Source organism: Amblyraja radiata, chromosome 13 (assembly GCF_010909765.2).
Source record: "Amblyraja radiata isolate CabotCenter1 chromosome 13, sAmbRad1.1.pri, whole genome shotgun sequence".
NCBI lineage: Eukaryota > Metazoa > Chordata > Chondrichthyes > Rajiformes > Rajidae > Amblyraja > Amblyraja radiata.
In genome coordinates this window covers 32,185,287-32,203,718 of record NC_045968.1, presented here as the reverse complement: position 1 = coordinate 32,203,718, position 18,432 = coordinate 32,185,287, and the positions used below count along the sequence as shown (strand labels likewise).

General features: G+C 43.4%; 1 protein-coding gene across 1 annotated transcript in view; it reads left to right on the top strand.

Moving 5' to 3' along the window:
• Positions 1 to 16,771, top strand: part of ephb1 (EPH receptor B1) — a 413,679-nt gene extending 396,908 nt beyond the window's left edge. The window contains exons 15-17 of the mRNA XM_033031666.1: positions 2,107 to 2,262; positions 3,184 to 4,145; positions 16,424 to 16,771. Coding sequence (XP_032887557.1) covers positions 2,107 to 2,262; positions 3,184 to 3,292 — 265 coding nt within the window. The 3' untranslated portion in view covers positions 3,293 to 4,145; positions 16,424 to 16,771. The remainder of the gene's footprint in view (positions 1 to 2,106; positions 2,263 to 3,183; positions 4,146 to 16,423) is intronic.
• Positions 16,772 to 18,432: the final 1,661 nt, after the last annotated feature.

Sequence of the window (18,432 nt, the reverse complement as noted above, 5' to 3'; positions counted from 1 at the left end):
GGCTTTATTATCTCTACCCATCTTGGGTGCTAACATTGCTCTACCCTCTTATAGTACAGCACAGCAACAGGCCCTTCAACCCACAATATCTGTGCGGAACATGATGCAAGGTAAACTAATCCCCTCTGCCAATACATGACCCATATCCCTCCATTCCCTGCTTGCCTATGTGCCTATCTAAAAGCCACAAACTCCACTATCATATCTGCCTCCACCACCATTTCAGGCAGCGCAACCCAGGCACCCACCACCCTCTGAATAAAAAAGCTTGCCTCGCAACATCTTTAAACCTTCTCCCTCTGACCTTAAAGCTCTGCCCTCTAGTCTTCACATTTCCACCCTGGGAGAAAGGTTCTATATCCTATCTGTGTCTCTTAATTTTTATATACTGCTATTAACTCTCCCTCAAGCTCCGACGCTTCAGAGAAAACAATCCAATGCTCGTTTCTACTGTTCCTTAAATTTTTAGGCCAAGTTATGGAGAATTTATTTCTTAGTAAGATGTACTGCTCACTACATCAAAACAAGGTGCCTCAATTGGAAGAAGGCACAGATAATGAATGTGGTGGTGCCTGGAAACAGTGCTAAAATGCACTTTCCTCTACAAACAAAATCTGACTGTTATGGGTTTAACTGCTTTGAAGGATCAGTTTTTAGGTAACAATGAGAAGCGTTAAGTCCTGTTGCACATCAAACTCTCCATGTCATAAAACTCCCATATCCTGTCAATGCAACCATGTATTTTTCCCAACCTATATTTGTAACATCCTGCTGCAAGCCCAGGAACTAATATCAACATTTTTATCCAACCTCTTCTTAAACCCACTGGGATTAGGTGATGAAACCATAACTTTTTTTAAACTCTCCGGTCGAACTATCAAAACAATTGAGGCAGGAAAAGCCAATAAATAGATAAGCCACAGGGAAGATCAGAGGCAAGTTAACATCAATTTTTCTGTGACTGTGGGATTTATAACCAAGGTTTGTCTTCTTAATGCCCTAGGTTTCCCACCCCCAGCCATTTCTGTCCTGCAAAAGTCAATTCAAAAGGGCCAGGGGTCATTTTGTCCTCTCATGAAATCGAAAGGATTAATTCTTTCCAGGGCCCCCAAAGTGGTGTTCCATTACAGTGCAACCTTCTTTTATAAACAAACCCCCCATTCATTCATCTGAACTTATAATCTAATAACTGTAATGAGAACCAGGACAGCTCAGTAACTGGAACCAAGTGATGCTTAGACTTTTCAACTCATGTCTACAGACTGTCTGACTTTCATAAATCATGAAAAAAGTTGACGTGTGTTCCAGGTTCCTTTTCTGAAAACCTCCCGAGCCCAAGGCTGATTAATTCAAACTTATTTGAGGAATGACCTTGGAAATGGCTATGGAAATGAGTGTGGCCAGACTGTCTCTTCTTAAGGAGAATGAATAGCACAAGAAACATTTTTTTATTTCGATATAACTTCTCATGTCTTCAAGGTGTCCCAAGTGCTTTCCTGCCAATTAATTATTTTTTGAAATGTTGTTACTGTGATTTTGTACTCAAATAGACCAATTTGCACACAGTGCCACAAGTGCTGTGCAATATCTTTGTGGTGATAGTTTAAGGAGATATATTGACATGGCAGTTACCCATTCCATGACTAATTAATTAATGCTATTTGCATCTAGCTGATGGGACAGACAAGGCCTTGTTTAACAATCTGATCCAAAGGTACAACCTCCTTAACTGTCCAGCACTGAATTGCTGAGTCTGTGGCCTTCTGGTGTATGTAAGAGTGCTCCCCACAGAGGCAAGCTGAGAGTGAAGAGGCAGCCTGAGTATGTATAGAAAAACACATCATTGATTCTTGGGGATAGAGTGTGGAACAAACCTTTTGGCCCACATGTTCCGCTCCAACCATCAAGCACCCATCTTTGCACTAATTCCAGTCTAACCCATTTTATCTTCCCACATTCCCATGCACTCCCCCTAGATTCCATCACTAACCCATCACCAGATAACAACTCAAGCTTATCCTGAACCTATAACTGAGAGATAATTTTGAGACCGCCCTTTGTACCTGCTTAGTAATGCTGCTTTATGTTGTTTTTGAATGAATCCAGGCCTTCTCAGCCCCTGTTGGATCGTAGCATTCCTGACTTCACTGCTTTTACCTCAGTAGAAGATTGGCTCAGTGCAATCAAGATGAGTCAGTACAGAGATAATTTCCTCAACTCCGGATTCACCTCACTCCAGTTAACAACACAGATGACTTCAGAGTGAGTATCGCAGATACATCTCATTGAGGGAGAACATCAAACTCACAATTTACTGCTTTCGAATCAAAACATGCCTGTGACCATTTTAGTCAACCCCAAGTTCTCAATCTGGTCAGCCCATGTTTTGACCCCCTGTCCCAGTTTTGACCAGGAACCAGGAAAGATCTAAAATGACGTCCTGTTCACCATCCAAAATTTAAAAAATGTTTTGATCCCAATCCCATTCTTCCCCCAGCTGCAGCCTTCCAAGACCAGGTCTCGGGTGAAGTATGAAGAGCCCTCCTGAAAACTTCATTGGAAGATGAAGTTAGGAGAGTGAACAGCTTAATTAATATCATGCCTCCTATACTCATGCCCAAATAACAAGGAAGAACTGCTGTCTTTTCAGTTGAGCTGTTTTGAATTGTTCCCTTCCCCATCCAGCTTATGACAGGAAAGTTTGCACACCAAGGAGTTTGTTTCAGGGTACAGTTGGTGCTGTGAATCACAAACTCGCCCTTCATTTGAAGATCTTAATACCCGTCCATCCATGCCTGCGAGGTGCATTCCTCTGCTGGATGATGGCCATGGGTGGGCACATGCCAAAGTATGGGTTTTGCTGGGCGCCTTTCCCATGCTCGCCTCCTCTGCTCCCTATTCCTCCTGGTGAAGCAGCTGCCTGGCACTGTTGAGTGCCCACGAGTGTGATGTGGTTTGATGAGATCAGAAAGATGGCTGCTCAGTGGAAGCGAGCCATTCATGTTGGGGCATGGGAGGTGCAAGGAACAAGGCATGTCACACAAACAATGTATTTCCTCAGTAAGGGAGGGTGCATGTAAAAAACACACACCCACGCGCACAAATAATGTAAAGCAGAACACAACTGCGGCCACATTTCAACAGTGTTAATTTAAACAAATGACTATTTATATTTTTCTGCAGGGATTTGCTAAGGATAGGGGTCACTTTGGCCGGTCACCAGAAGAAAATTTTGAACAGCATTCAGTCAATGAGAGGACAGATCAGCCAATCTACTTCGGCCATGGCATGACGACGGGGGAATCAAGGGTATCTTCCAGAATCAAGGGACATGATTGAGCAGCACCAGAGGAAAGCAAAACAAAGACCCAGACTATTTCTCATGGCCCCGGACCATTCTTATGAAGGAAACACGTTGTCACTGTCTACCAGACTGATCCTCAGCCTACTCCAAAACCATGCAAATCCTGTCCACAAAACAGTACAGTTTCCAGATTTAACTGGACAATCTTTTTTTAAAAAAAGAATTAAAAAACTCTTCACGAAATAAGGGCCTGTGAAACTGGAATCGAGGAAGTATCCCAATTTTCCAAAGAACATCCTGTGCTATTTCTTTGATGTTTGTTAGATGCGTTTCTTTATTTTCATGAATGATTTTCTTCAGATGTTGGTGCCAATAATAGACTGCCCCCTTCCCTGAAATGGATTCTAAGTCCTTTATATCTTCATATTGAAGATGACAAGAAGTAATCATTCTTTGCTTGCATTTTCTGCAACTATGTCTGTGTTTTGATAGCAATGACACTAAATGCTGCCAAATCTTGAGCCATCCGCACTTGTACAAAAGGGAAGTAGGTATTTATCATGTGATCCACATGCAGCTGGCAGGTCTTGCTGATCAGATTCCTTGTTGGCTGTTTTTGAATGACTGTACAGAAAAGATGTGAATCTTTGCAAGCGGTACAAGCGACAGACCTGCTGAACTTGCTTGGCAAGAGAGGTGTTGTTGGACAGCGAAATGAAGTACCTCTGGTGTTACATTGCACCTCTCTTCAATGGACTTTTTAATTTGTGTGTCAGTACTTGTTGGAATTAGTGATGTCCGTTTAACCCAGTCTTCAGAGCGTTGCTGCATCAACTTGCTGGTAAGTGTGGGATTTAATTCACCCTTATTACGTTAATGCATTTGTTTCTCCCCCTCACAGTAAGAAGCCAGATATCCTTTCCACAGTTTAAACAGGTACCTCCTCTTGAAGTTTATTTGGGGACTAGTATTTGTTCTGTGGCACAGGTTGGAGTTTTTGATGTTCTTTACTGCTAGAAGGTCCTGGTGCGAGATTGCAGAGCTCTAAGAGAGGTCTGATGTCCTTGTGTTTGATTCACAAAACGTGTCAATGCAGGTACAGTGAGTAATTACGAATTATAATAGAATACAATTGCTTGTTGTGTGGGGAATTTAATACAAAACTAGAGTAATTATGTTCAGTTCTTCAGAGCATTAGTGAAACTACTTCAGAACCTCTGTATACTATGCTGGTGTCTTTCGATATGAACGGATGCCAATTGGAAATAATTTAAGGAATGTTTATTTAACCAACACTTGGAAAGGACAGGTGTTGGAAGGAATTGCAGATGTTGGTTTACACCGAAGATAGACCCAAAATGCTGGAGTAACTCAAAGGGACAGGCAGCATCCCCAGATAGAAGGAATGGGTGACGTTTCGGGTCGAGAGGTTTCTTCAGGAAGAGTCTTTTTCTGAAAAAAGGTCTTAACCAGAAATGTCACCCATTCCTTCTATCCAGAGATGCTGCCTGACAGGTTGTCTCATGAAGAGATCTTGGACAGATTAGGCTTGTGTCTGATGGGGTTTAGAAGAGTGAGGTAGATTTGAGGGCAACACATAAGATCCTGAGTTTTGTTGACAGGGTGGAGAGGATGTTTTTCCACTTTTAGGAGAATGTAGAATTAGGGATCACTGTTCAAAAGTAAGTGGGTAACAATTAAGTCGATGGCACCCATGAGGTCACCATTTTTCAACCTCAGAGGCCATGATCTTTGGAACTCTCTTCCTCAAAGAGTGTTCAAAGCAGAATCTGAATTTTTCAAGACTGAGGTCAATGGATAAACCAGCAGGGTGAATGGTGTCTGGATAGGCAGGACTGTGGATTTAAGGTTACAATTAGATCAGCCATGATCTTACTGAAATTCGGAATAGTCTCACGGGGCCGAGTGGCCTAATCCTGCTCATTTATCTCATCCAATGTTTAACTGTCTCAATTCTCTTCATCCTCTGGGTGCCTCCGTTTCCTCCACCATCCCATAGACGTGCAGGTTGGTAGGTTTACTGGCCGCTCTATATTTCCCCAAATGGGCATAGGAATGTTAGAGCCTGAAGGGAACTGATGGAACTTTATTTTGGTTCTTTGTCCATAGTGTTCCGGTAATAATAGATATTCAAGGGTCTGTTTGGAGGGAGGAACTTATAACCTTCCCTTTCACTAGGAAAAGTGTCTAGCAGATTAATGTAGCTGAAAATCACCAAAACTGCAAGATGATGTAAATCTAAAACAAACACAAGAAATGCAAGAAACTCAGCAGGTTGGCAGCATCTGTGGGAAGAGGAACAGAGTCACTGTTTCAGGTCAGTGACCCTTCATCAGATTACTGGAGCTAATGGCTGGGGATATAAAGAAAAATCATGAACCTTTGTAATACTTGGCCAAAGGGGCTGCAGAGGTAAAACTTGTGAATATATTCAAGGCAGAAATTGCAGATATTTAAATTACAAGGGAGTCAAGAAGAATGAGAAGAGCTGGAATTTAGTGTTGAAGCCAAGCTTCATGTGGATGAGGTTGATTGGGCGGACTGGCCCACAACAGCTCCTGGTGAAGGGCCAATGATATTTTACCATGGCAGGCGAATACATTGGAGGGGAATCTGCAGATGGTGGTGCTCCCATTATCGAGCCCGCTCTTGTTGGAGACAGTTATTGCATGGTATAGTGTGATACAAATGTTATCAGTCCAACATCTAAATGTTATCAGTCCATATCTAAATGTTATACAGGTGACAGCAGATCTGATGCAGGGTTTTGACCCGAACCGTCAACTATCCTTTTACCTCCAAAGATGCTGCTCAACCTATCATGTTCTTCCAATGCTTTGGTTTGTGCTCTAAATGTTGTCCTGGTGCGACTGCTTTACTTGTGCTGATGCAAATATATCGTTACACGTTGTCCACGTTGATCGGTGAATATCTCCAATTCTGACCCATTGTTTGGGGGAAGGTTATTGATAACGCAGCCAGACATGGTTGGGCCGAGGACACTGGCCTGACAAATTCCTGCAATATGTTCTGGGGTTGGGATGACTGACTTCCAACATCCACAACCGCCTTCCTTTGTGCAAGGTCTGTCCCCAATCACTAGACTCTTTCCCTGTATTCGCAGTGATTTCAGTTTTACTTGTTGTGGTAATATGAGGAAACTCCTCCTGCTTAACTTTGATGAACATTTCCACCAGATAGATAAAGGCTACAGATCAGACTGAACGCAAGAAGGAACTGTTGACTGATTTGGGTTAACAGGATGGAGATTGTATGATTAAGAGCAGAGTGAGCTGTAGTGGACACAATGCGGGCTATGCTTGGTTCCCCATTGGGAAAGGCCCTTAGTACTGCTCACACTCATATTGCAGTTGTGGCGGCACCGGGTGACAACCCAAGGTCACAACCAACCATCAGCTCTAGCAGGCGGTGTCTTGGTGTGGGAGGCGCTAGTCACGGGTCGGCACCTGATTTGGTATTTAAGGCCGGGCAACGCCCGTGTCCTTGAAGGAGTAGGGAAATGAATTAAAGAGATTAAACACGTCTAGTGCACGCAACTCGTGTCCGACTAGTTTTTGGCTGGACTCCTGGGAGTCCCCCCTATACTGGTGACCCCCGATGCCCAGGAGTTTAATCCTGGAAGGGAAATTTGAGGAAACAATGCATTCTGCTGCTGCTGCCTATGAGGCTGACGAGACCGGACTCAACGCGGTGTCCCTAAAGCTACCAACATTTTGAACTACGCAGCCGGGGGTCCGACAGGCCGAATCCCAATTTTACATCCGCGGCATTACACCCGACGAGACTCGCTATCACTATGTGGTAAGCGCCCTTGACACGCCTAGTGCACACAACTCGTGTCCGACTAGTTTTTGGCTGGACTCCAGCGAGTCCCCGCTACACAGTTTTAATTAACAAAGTTATTCTTATTCCAACAATGAAGTATGTGTTGTTGAAAGAGGAATATATGTACGAGAGAGCTCAAGAAGATATGGTTATGGATTATACAGGAATGGAAGGTCAAAGCAGAAAATAGACCTCGTTCTTACAGTGATGTTTTAAATATTCTTTTGGTGCGGCAGATAGGCAGTCAGTACATTCCTGATTTTGAACCTTATTCAAGGGCTGCACTTTTGAAACTGACCTGTATGACAGATTGTACCTCAAGCTAAACAAATAAGTAGAAGGAAAAGAAACCCTGGATCTCAACTCGAGGGAGTCGCTGTCAAAATTTGACAAACGACTGAGGAAGTGCTTGTTGAGTGATTGTTTTGTGACAGGGCCCAGTGGCAGCCAGTCTCTGAACTGGGGAACTGTGGTGATGATTAGATTCACAGGTGCTGAGGTGCAACTCCCCAGCCTAGGAACCAAACACATCAAGTAACACAATCCACCCTCTGACCAGGCTCTGCTGCACTGCACTAAATCCATCCAAACAGCGAGTACACATTTCACCATGAGACCCCTCCTCTGCACATTTACACAGCAAAATTTACAGCAGAGAATCGGGTCATTCAGCACCAACAGACTCTGTTTCCCCTTCCACATCCTTCTGTTCCTTTTCAATTAGCTTATTTGGCTTTTTCTCTTAATGCATCTATACAATTTGCCTGAACTGTTCCTTCGTGTCACACAGTACAGAAGTAGACCCATCAGCCTTCAATGCAGCTCCAGCCTTCATCACCCATTTTTACACAAATCCTAGTCAAATCAATTTTAGCCTCCCCACATTCCCATCAACATCCCACCGCCATATTCTAGTGGCAATTGACCCACTCCCAGCATTGTCTGGCCAAAGGCATTCCTCCTGATTTTACCAATGGATTTGAGCTTCAGCATCCATTGGCATCCTTTGGCAGGCTTGCCTGCTTTAGGTGGATCCTGGAGGTGTCTAAATGACATAATCCAACGCCACTCCCAATGACTGGTTGGCTAACATGATCATTCAAACTTGCCACTTTCCTTGTCAGGAATAGACTCTTCATCATCAGATGCAGTCGTTTTATTTCCCCCTCCAGCTTGGATAATTTTATGACAAATGCTACAAGAGCATTGAAATAAATTGTTATCTCTGATCATTTATCTTTAATTCCTGTCGATTAGGGAATTGACAATCCTAAATCTCAGCAGTAAAAACATTTTAGTTTGCAAAGTAAATAGGGTTTAAGATGTCTTTTATTAATCATCATACAGAAGTAAATAAAAAGCAACCAGCCATACACAGTGTATAAATTAAATGGCAAAAATGGCCAAAAAAAAGGAAAAGGTTGAGCTACCAATGAATGATTTATGTTCTTAGTCAAACAAAAGAAATGGATGATACCTGTATTGATTGTAATTAGGCGGGTGGTGATATATTATCGAGGCAGAGGGCACAGGGGTCACTGAATGCTGTCTGCCGTTGCTGGCAAAAGCATTATCAGACTACGAGGGTCACATTCCTAAATCAAGTTCAGCTCACGGTCTTTGTTCAATCAGATCCCGGGACACAAATTATTATTTATTTGACACAATATCTGAATTGAAGTTCTGAAGATTAGAGGGACCTGACACAGCTCAGACAGACCATTTGCTCAAGGTGGGGGAGGGCTAAGTGCCAAGGGATACAAATTTGAGAGTTAGGAGTCTGGGAGGAAGGAGAGGTCAGGGAATGTCTTTTTCACTGAACAGATAATAGACTTGCTGGATAAGTTCCAGGGAACGTGATTGATATAGGCCATATCTGGGGGTTAAGTAGGCTATTAGATGCATTTGTGCTGAGAGAGTGACCATTGTGACAAAGGATTATCGTTGACCAGAAGATTTCTTGCCTGAATTTGCCATACAAAATGATATTAAACAGTGCACAATAAATGGAATCGCAAACAATCCTGTATTAAACGTGAATATCTATACATCGAACATAAAACAGAGAGCAATTCAGCTGCAGAATCAGGCTCCTCAGCCCAATTTGCCTGTGCCGAACATGCTATCAAATTATACTAATGTCCTGGGCATGTGATCCATATCCCTCTATCTAAAAGTCTCTTGAATGTCACTGTCATCTTTTCTTCCATCACCACCCCTGGCAGTAAATTCCAGGCATCCACCACTCTCTGTGTAAAAAACACATCCCACACATCTCCTTGAAATTTTCTCTCTCTGACTTACAACTACACCCCTGGTCTTGGACATTTCCACATTGGAAAAAAAGGTTCTGACTCTACATGTATAATGTCTCTCATAATTTTAACCTCGATCAGGTCTCCCCTCAACTCTGACATTCCAGAGAAAATAATCCAAGTTTCTCCAACCTCCCCTTATATCTAATGCACTCTAATAGACAATAGACACAAGGAGTAGGCCATTGAGCCCTTCAAGCCAGCACCACCACTCAATGTGATCATGGCTGATCATCCCCAATCAGTACCCCATTCCTGCCATCTCCCCATATCCCCTGACTCCGCTATTTTTAAGAGCCCTATCTAGCTCTCTCTGGTAAGTATGCAGAGAACCAGCCTCCACCGCCCTTTGAGGCAGAGAATTCCACAGACTCACCACTCTCTGTGAGATAAAGTGTTTCCTCGTATCCGTTCTAAATGGCTAACTCCTTATTCTTAAACTGTGGCCCCTGGTTCTGGACTCCCCCAACATCGGGAACATGTTTCGTTCCTCTAGCGTGTCCAAACCCTTAATAATCTTATATGTTTCAATGAGATCTCCTCTCATCCTTCTAAACTCCAGAGTGTACAAGCCCAGCTGCTCCATTCTCTCAGCATATGACAGTCCCGGGAATTAACCCTGTAAACCTACGCTGCACCCCCTCAATAGCAAGAATGTCCTTCCTCAAATTAGGGGACCAAAACTGCACACAATACTCCAGGTGTGGTCTCACTAGGGCTCTGAACAACTGCAGAAGGAGCTCTTTGCTCCTATATTCGATTCCTCTTGTTATAAAGGCCAACATGCCATTCGCTTTCTTCACTGCCTGCTGTACCTGCATACTTACTTTCATAGACTGATGTACAAGGACCCCCAGATCCCGTTGTACTTCCCCTTTTCCCAACTTGACGCCATTTAGATAGTAATCTGCCTTCCTGATTTTGCTACCAAAGTGGATAACCACACATTTATCCGCATTAAACTTAATCTGCCATGCATCTGCCCACTCCCCCAACCTGTCCAAGTCACCCTGCACTCTCATAGCATCCTCCTCGCAGTTCACACTGCCACCCAGCTTTGTGTCATCCGCAAATTTGCCTAACCCAGGCAGCCTCCTGGTAAACCTGCATCCTCTCCAAATCCTCCACATCATTCCTGTAAAAGGATGACCAGAGCTGCACGTAATACTCCCAATAAAGCTACAATATGACTTCCTGGCGCTTATACTTTCTAACTCTTCCAGCATCTGCCCATTACATTCTCAGTTCATACCTTGGATGTGGAACACACTGATCAGGCTTGTGTTTTTTATCCATCCCTTGTCATTCTGAGATGGTGGTTGTGAGCTGCCTTATTGAACCATTGGTCAGTAGGATAGAGCTCAGTGATATTCAGAGAAACATTGATGTGGGTTTGAACTCGTATGTTAACCAGTTAAGGTAAGGACAGAACGTTTTATTTTCCCTGAAGGGTTCTAGTGGATCAGTTCGTTTTTATTTTAATCCAACAGTTGGTTGAAAATTAGTTCAGATTCTCCAGCTGCCAGGGTGGCATTTGAATTGATGTTCTTTGAATCATGACTGATACACCATGTGCTGCAAATTGTAGTAAAACTCTGTTAATCCAGAACGTTTGGGACATTGGTGGTGCCTGACTAGCAGATTATCAGGATGATTGGATGTTATTTTATTAATGCTTCAGCACACTTTTAAATCACTTACTTTAAACTATGTTGCACAGTAATACTTCAGTGAACCAATGATTTTAAAGAGACCACATTAGTTTAAAGAAAGCATGAGAACTTGGGTGCCTGGCGAGTGGGTAGGGTGCTCAGCAAACATCACCCAGTGGGACAGATTTCTGAATGGTCTGGTAGGGGATAATGAAGTTTTTACTGTAAATCCATTGTGAGAACCTCAAATGGATAGAATACAACATGTGCACTGATATTGCATGGCCCTGGGCATTATAAATTATATTCTACACATCCCCAAAATCCTTCACCAAATTTATGTTCCTCTAATTCTGTAATACAGAGCATCTTTCATTTGAGTCGTGCCACCAGGGGACATTGCTCCAGCTGCCTAGGCCTGGAATTCCCTACATACACCTCACTCTTCCTTAAGGTCTACTCACAGCTGATCAAACTTGAGTTTGTGTGTGCTAATGCTAACTGGATGCTTGGAATGCGGTGTGTGGTTCTGGTTGCCCAGCTTTGGGAAGAATGCCATTAAGATGGTGCAGAAGTGATTCACCTGGCTCAGTCTGAAGAAGGGTCTCGACCCGAAACGTCACCCATTTCTTCCATCCAGAGATGCTACCTGTCCCGCAGAGTTACTCCAGCATTTTGTGTCTAGCTTCAATGTAAACCAGCATCTGCAGTTCCTTCCTACACACTAGGATGTTACCTGGACTTGCAGGCCTGAGTTATAGGAAGAAGCTGCATAGGCTGGAACTTTGTTCTTTGGAGGGTAGGATACTGAGGGATGACCTTAATAAAGTGTACAAAATCATAAGTGGCATGGAAAAAGTGAATATCACAGTATTTTCCCCAAAGTAGAGGATTCTATACATAGAGAGCATAGGCTTAAGGTGAGAGGGGAGAAATTTAAGAGGGTCCTCTGGGGCAACTTTTTCACTCAGAGGGTAGTCTGTATCTGGAACGAGCTGCCTGAGAAAGCTATAGTAGCGGATACAATTACGACTTTCAAAAGATATCTTGGTCAGATATGTGGATAGGAAGTGTTTAGAAGGCAATGGGCCAAATGCAGGCAAATGGGACGAGCCCAGAATGCCAATTTGTTCAGCATGGATGCGTTGTGTCTATGCTGTATAGCTTTATAGCTCTATGCAAGCTACAGCCCAGACCTTGTTGCCCTTGGTCGAGGCAGCAAATGGGTTGGAAAGGTGTAGAAGGGGTAGTTATAGGGAGGGCGGTTTGAGCAATAACAGCTGTGGCTTTCAGTTTTTCAAAAGACATTCCTGCACATTCAGGGGAAGGAAACAGCACAATGTTGACCTATGGTTGGTTGGTGGCCTCTGGTGTCCTGTTCATAAATAGCTGTTGGGTGCCCAAGAGTGCAGGGTTTGCCAGCTGATATCACCCAGGGGCCTGAAACAGTTGTCAGGTTGTTGGCTTGAACAATGGCTCAGTGAGTGTTTCAGGTTGACCACAGGAAGCCGAGCAACAGGCCAGGCTGAACACAGACGTCAGTGAGCAGATGCACCACACAGTGCCTGGGCCATGTAGCTCACGCAACACTCAAGCAGGAGAATTGAGTGCTTAATTGTCATTGGCATCGGGACCAGAACAATGAAATTCATTCTTGCTGCAGCTTTATAGGCACGTTAACACAGCAACACAACTAATAACTATACAATAAACAACAATACAATAAATTATCAGTTACACTAGATCACCAGACCATAATAGTGCAAGAAAAGCATGTAATGCAATCTGTACAAAATGTACACGAGGTAATTGTTGTGGTCAGGATTATGCAGAGTGGTTCCAGACCTAATGGTTGATGGAAAGAACCTATTCTTAAACCTGGAACCAACAGTTCTCTGGTTCCTGTGTCTTCTTGCCGATGGTAGCAACGAGACGAGGGCGTGGCCAGATAGGTGTGGGCCATTACTGATATTAGCTGCCTTCTTGATGATAAAAGCTGCTTTCTGTAGATCCCTTTGATGGTGGGAAGTGACCGTGATGCCAGTCTACATTTGCCCACATTAGGCCCACATCCCTCTACACCTTTCCTATCCAAATATCTTTTTTGATTCAATGTCTGATTTAATGTCCTTGGTTGGCAGAAGGTTGTTGGGGGCTCACACCTTTCTCTCAGTGTTTCTGGCCATGAGTTCAGAATGTTGTGTGTGACTAATCGTCGAGCTCATCTCTAGTTGTGACCTATGGCTACTGACGAGCAAGGTGGTTGTAAATTCCATGGCAATACATAATTTACAGCACTGAAACAGACCATTAAACCCAAACGGTGCCTGTAGCAACATAACACATTCTCTAATCCAATTTTTCATCTGCTTAACTAAAATCCCCTGAACGTTGTGTCAACGATTTCTATGCATTGATGATTTCCATATTTCCAGCCCTCACTGGGTATGTAAAAAGAGTCATGAAAAAACAAGTCCCACACATCTCCTTTACACTTTCCCCTCTAATCGTATGCCTATGCCCTTTGGCATTTCTACCCTGGTAAAAAGATACTTACTGTCTACACAATCTATGCCTCATAATTTTATATTTCATACTGTTCAAGTGCTTTCAGTCGCTTTTCTAAATGACCTTTGATAAAACCTAAGCAGTGCCACCGTATCCTCATTCGAGTATGTGCTGTGGGCTCTGTGGAATACAAGTTCTCTGCTTCTGAACTCTGTTAATTGCCAAAACAGGCCCTACAGCCCAACTCATTCATGCCAAACAGGAGGCCCCATCTAAAGTAATCCCATTTGTCCATGTATGGACCATATCCTTCTAAATCCCTCTTATCCATGTACCTGTCCACGTGTCTTTTAAATGCTGTTATAGAATCTGCCTCAACAACATCCTCTAACAGCTCTTTCCATATACCCACCACCTTCTGAGTCAAAAGGTTGCCCCACAGGTTCCTATTAAATCTTGCCCCTCTCACCGTAAATCTATGTCCTCTGGTTTTTGATTCCCATACCTGAGTAAAAGATTCAGTGCATTCATAGAAACATAGAACATAGGTGCAGGAGTAGGCCATTTGGCCCTTCGAGCCTGCACCGCCATTCAATATGACCATGGCTGATCATTCAACTCAGTATCCTGTACCTGCCTTCTCTCCATACCCCTGATCCCTTTAGCCACAAGGGCCACATCTAACTCCCTCTTAAATATAGAAATATATAAATTCATCCTACATTCATCGGTTATTGACATCCAGTTGGGAAAGCGCCCTTCCAGTTCCCAAGGAATTTTTGGATCTAGTTTCCCTACACACCTTGGATTAGCCTGCCATGTGGGACTTTGTCAAAAGCCTTGCTAAAGTCCATGAAAACCATCCTATCTATCAATTTCCCGAGTTACCTTCTCAAAGTTACATGAGTAACTTTTCGAGTTACCCTCTTGCTTCTAAAAATCTCCGAAAAGGTTATGGGTTTGGAAGGTTCTGGGTTATCGGATTATCCTTGCACATACTGTGTAACAAGGCACCATTGCCAGTCGTGCCCTTTTGATTGATTTACACTTCAAATGTTTGAGAGGCTTTTACAGATGGCTAAGTCCTTCAATGTCTAGTGTTGGCAGCTCCTTAACACTGCAGTTCTTTCCCTCAGAGCCTTTGCATTAGTTGCACCAAACTTCAGTGCTCCATTCACTACATAATCCTGCAGACTGGAATGTGAAAATCAACAGTATTCCCTATGGATATCTCACTGTACTGGAAAACAAACGAGTTTAAGCAAACCAAAGTGTGTCTTTCAGTCTGTTCAGGGAAATCATGCCACAAGATACATCATATCATTCTCTCACAAGGCATTCAGAATATTCCTTAAACATATGGAATGCTTCAAGAATTTGTGCATCAATTTCAACGGTCTCCATTCCCTTACGCAATACTCCCTACGATGGGACATTTCTTCCAGGGTAGGGGAGACTAAAGCTTGAGGGCAGTAATCTAAGGTAAGAGGGCAAAGAAGATGGAGACTTGAGGGGCAACGTTTTAACATGCGAGGGGAGGGCATATGGAAGGACCTGATTGAAGAAGAGGTGGAGAGGGGTAGAATTATAATATTTCAAGACGTTTGGACAGGTATATGAACAGGAAAGGTGAAGAGGGATATAGGCCAAATACAGGTGAATAGGACTAGCTCAGATCCAGAACTTAGTCAGCATGGGCAAATTGGGCCGTTGTGGTGTTGAAGAACATGTCAGGTGTTTCGGATGTAGACCAGAATAGATTGGACAAAGGGGGACAAGAAAGAATCAAAGTGTTTAATTTAGTTTAGTTTAGAGATACAGCGCGGAAACAGGCCCTTCGGCTTACTGAGTCCGCACAGATCAGCGATTCCCACACATTAACACTACACTAGGGGCATTTTTTAAAACATTTATACCAAACCAATTAACCTACAAACCCATACGTCTTTGGAGTGTGGGAGGAAACCGAAGTTCTGTACAGACAAACACCCACAGGCATAATCGAACCCGGGTCTCTAGCACTCTAAGACAGTAACTCTCCAACGCGCCACCATACCACTCATATTTGGTGATTTCTGTGGGGCAGGAGCAGTCAGAAACAATTGGTCTGCAAGTGCATCCTGTTTGTGGATTTTGGGTAGGAGATAATAACAGGCAGTACGGGCCTGGGGACCCATAAGCTTGGGGGGTGTGGAGGGGAGATTGCCAGGGGTGATGAGATCAGTAACGGTCTGGGAGATGATTGCCTGGTGTTCCTCTGCAGGATCATTGTCAAGAAGTAGGTATGGGGAGGTGTCCAAGAGCTGTCACCTGGCCTCAGTACGCTGAAGGTCAGCCTGCCAGACTACTACAGCACCTCCTTCACTGGCGGATTGATAAAAATATTTGGATTGATACTGAGTGAGCGGAGCACTGTGCATTCAGAGTGGGTGAGATTGGAGTGCTCACTGCTTTGCGCTCATGGATATTGTAATTGATTAACTAGCAACATTAAAACTGATTATCTGATTAGTGTCTCTGTGCATTTTATGGGTTTTATAAATTTCAGGTTGCCTATAAGAAAGACTACATTTCAAAACTCACTTCTGATCAGCTTGAAACTTTTCTTCTTTCGCTCTCTCTTGATGTGTTGAATATTTCCTGCATTTTCAGTTTTTATTTCAAAAGTACCCATTGATTATCAATTGTCTGTTGAAATTGATCAAATGTCTGTTGAAGTTCTGAAATGTATGATAAACACGCTCACAATAACAGTCCTTTGTCCTCTTTGATTGTAGGGTAAAGGCATGAGAGCTAGTGGAAGGAGGTGGGAGTCGTTTATCGAGGAACACACAGCCCATGGGATAAACAGTATCCACAGCCCACGGTTGTATCTGAACGGCCCAACTTCCTTTCTTACTCCATGACTTTTACACATTTGCTCCCTCAAATCGCACGGGCATGTTGCGAGCAGCACCCTGTAAATATGGAATGAAATTCTGTAAAATATTATTTTTTGCTTTGCTTTCCCTGTACATTCCCAGTTTGTTATTTGTGTGAAGTATGTTTAAGTTTGTAACAGTTAAGTTTTGGAAAGTATTGTACTAAATGCACTCAATAAAAAATGAATCAACTGATCATATTAAGAAAGCAGAATAAGTTCTTATTAAAGTCTTTGTGAGAAGAGGAAAATGGTAAAAAGAATCAAGGGCTTCTATTGACTGTGAGATTTTATGAATGGGAATCCTCTGGAAGAAGAGGAGATTCCCCTTCTCAGTCTGTCCTGTTTGTTTGAAGCTAACCTCAAACTTTCACCCTAGAGCACCAGACAATCTGCTGGAGGAACTCAGCGGGTTGAGCAGCATTGTCGGGGGGGGGGAAATATTGTCAATGTTTCGGGTCGTGACCCTTCATCAGGACTGAGAATGGAGAAGGGAGATAGCCGGTATAAAAGGGGAGAAGGGGTGAGACCCAGGTAACCATTTCTGCAGAGATTGAAAATTGGAGGAGGTGTTGAGAAAGGGTTGACTGATTTTCCACACCATGATACTGGCAGAAGATCCAGGAAAATACAAAGCATTGGCAACATAATCTATCCAGGGACAATCAAAATTCTTTGCTGAGGTTACTGTTAGAAGGTGGGAATATATAAGTTAAAAGATATGGGTTTGTTGATCAAATCAGTGCGACACGGTGGCGCGCCGATAGATTGCTGCCTTACAATGCTTACAGCGTCAGAGACCCGTGTTCGATCCCGACTACGGGTGCTGTCTGTACGGAGATAGTAAATTCTTCCCGAGATTGCGTGCGATTTCTCCAAGATCTTCGGTTTCTCCCCACACTCCAAAGACGTGTGGGTTTGTAGGTTTGCTTGGCTTGGTATAAATGTAAAATTGTTACTAGTGTGTGTAAGATAGTGTTAAACTGCGGGGATCGTTGGTTGTTGCAGACTGGGCTGAAGGACCTGTTTCGGCGCTGTATCTCTAAACTAAACTAAATCAAAAAACACTGTCCTTTCATTTCAATCATACTATAATGGTTGCCCACAAATTTTGGTCAAATAATTCAGTCGTTTTTTAATTGCAATTAATTTTTCTGTGAATGAAGCATGATATTGACCATTCCCAGATTGTATCGTATCACTTTGAAAATATGACTGGGATCTACTCCTCATCTGAACAATGCAAGGGAGAATGTCATTCCCTGAGTCGTACTTCTGGTTCTTGTCATGGTCTGGACTAGATAACCTGCGCTTGGGAATAAGACCAAAGCAACCTGGTCTAGTTATTGTGCTTGACATGCTCCCGACACCAATGGCCCTCTGAAATGCTCTCCATTATTGCAGAGCTCACATTTATGCGTCCCATTCCCCAACATTCCCCAATCTCTGTTTCCAGCTCACAGAAGACATCTACAGCCCACGTTCTCCTTTCCCACCATCCTCACTGCCACCATTCTCAAACCATCTCCATCATTTCAGTGACCCTGATCTCACCACACATGATCAGACCCTGATCTTGGTCTTATTCCCAAGCGCAGGTTATCTAGTCCAGACCACACAAGGTGCTGCCTCTGATCCCACCGTTATCTTTGCTCTTCTGAGTTCTGATCCCAAGGCCACCCTGCCCCCAGTACAAGTAGATTCCAATCCCCCCACCTCCTTTTACGCTGGACTCTTGATCAAAGTGTGCTCCCACCAATGTTGTGCAGTAATCCAGTGACTCTTTGACAATAGCAATCCAAACATTACCCTGTACTCCCCCGTCATTGTTAGATTCTGACCTTGATGACCTTCCCACCTGTGCTA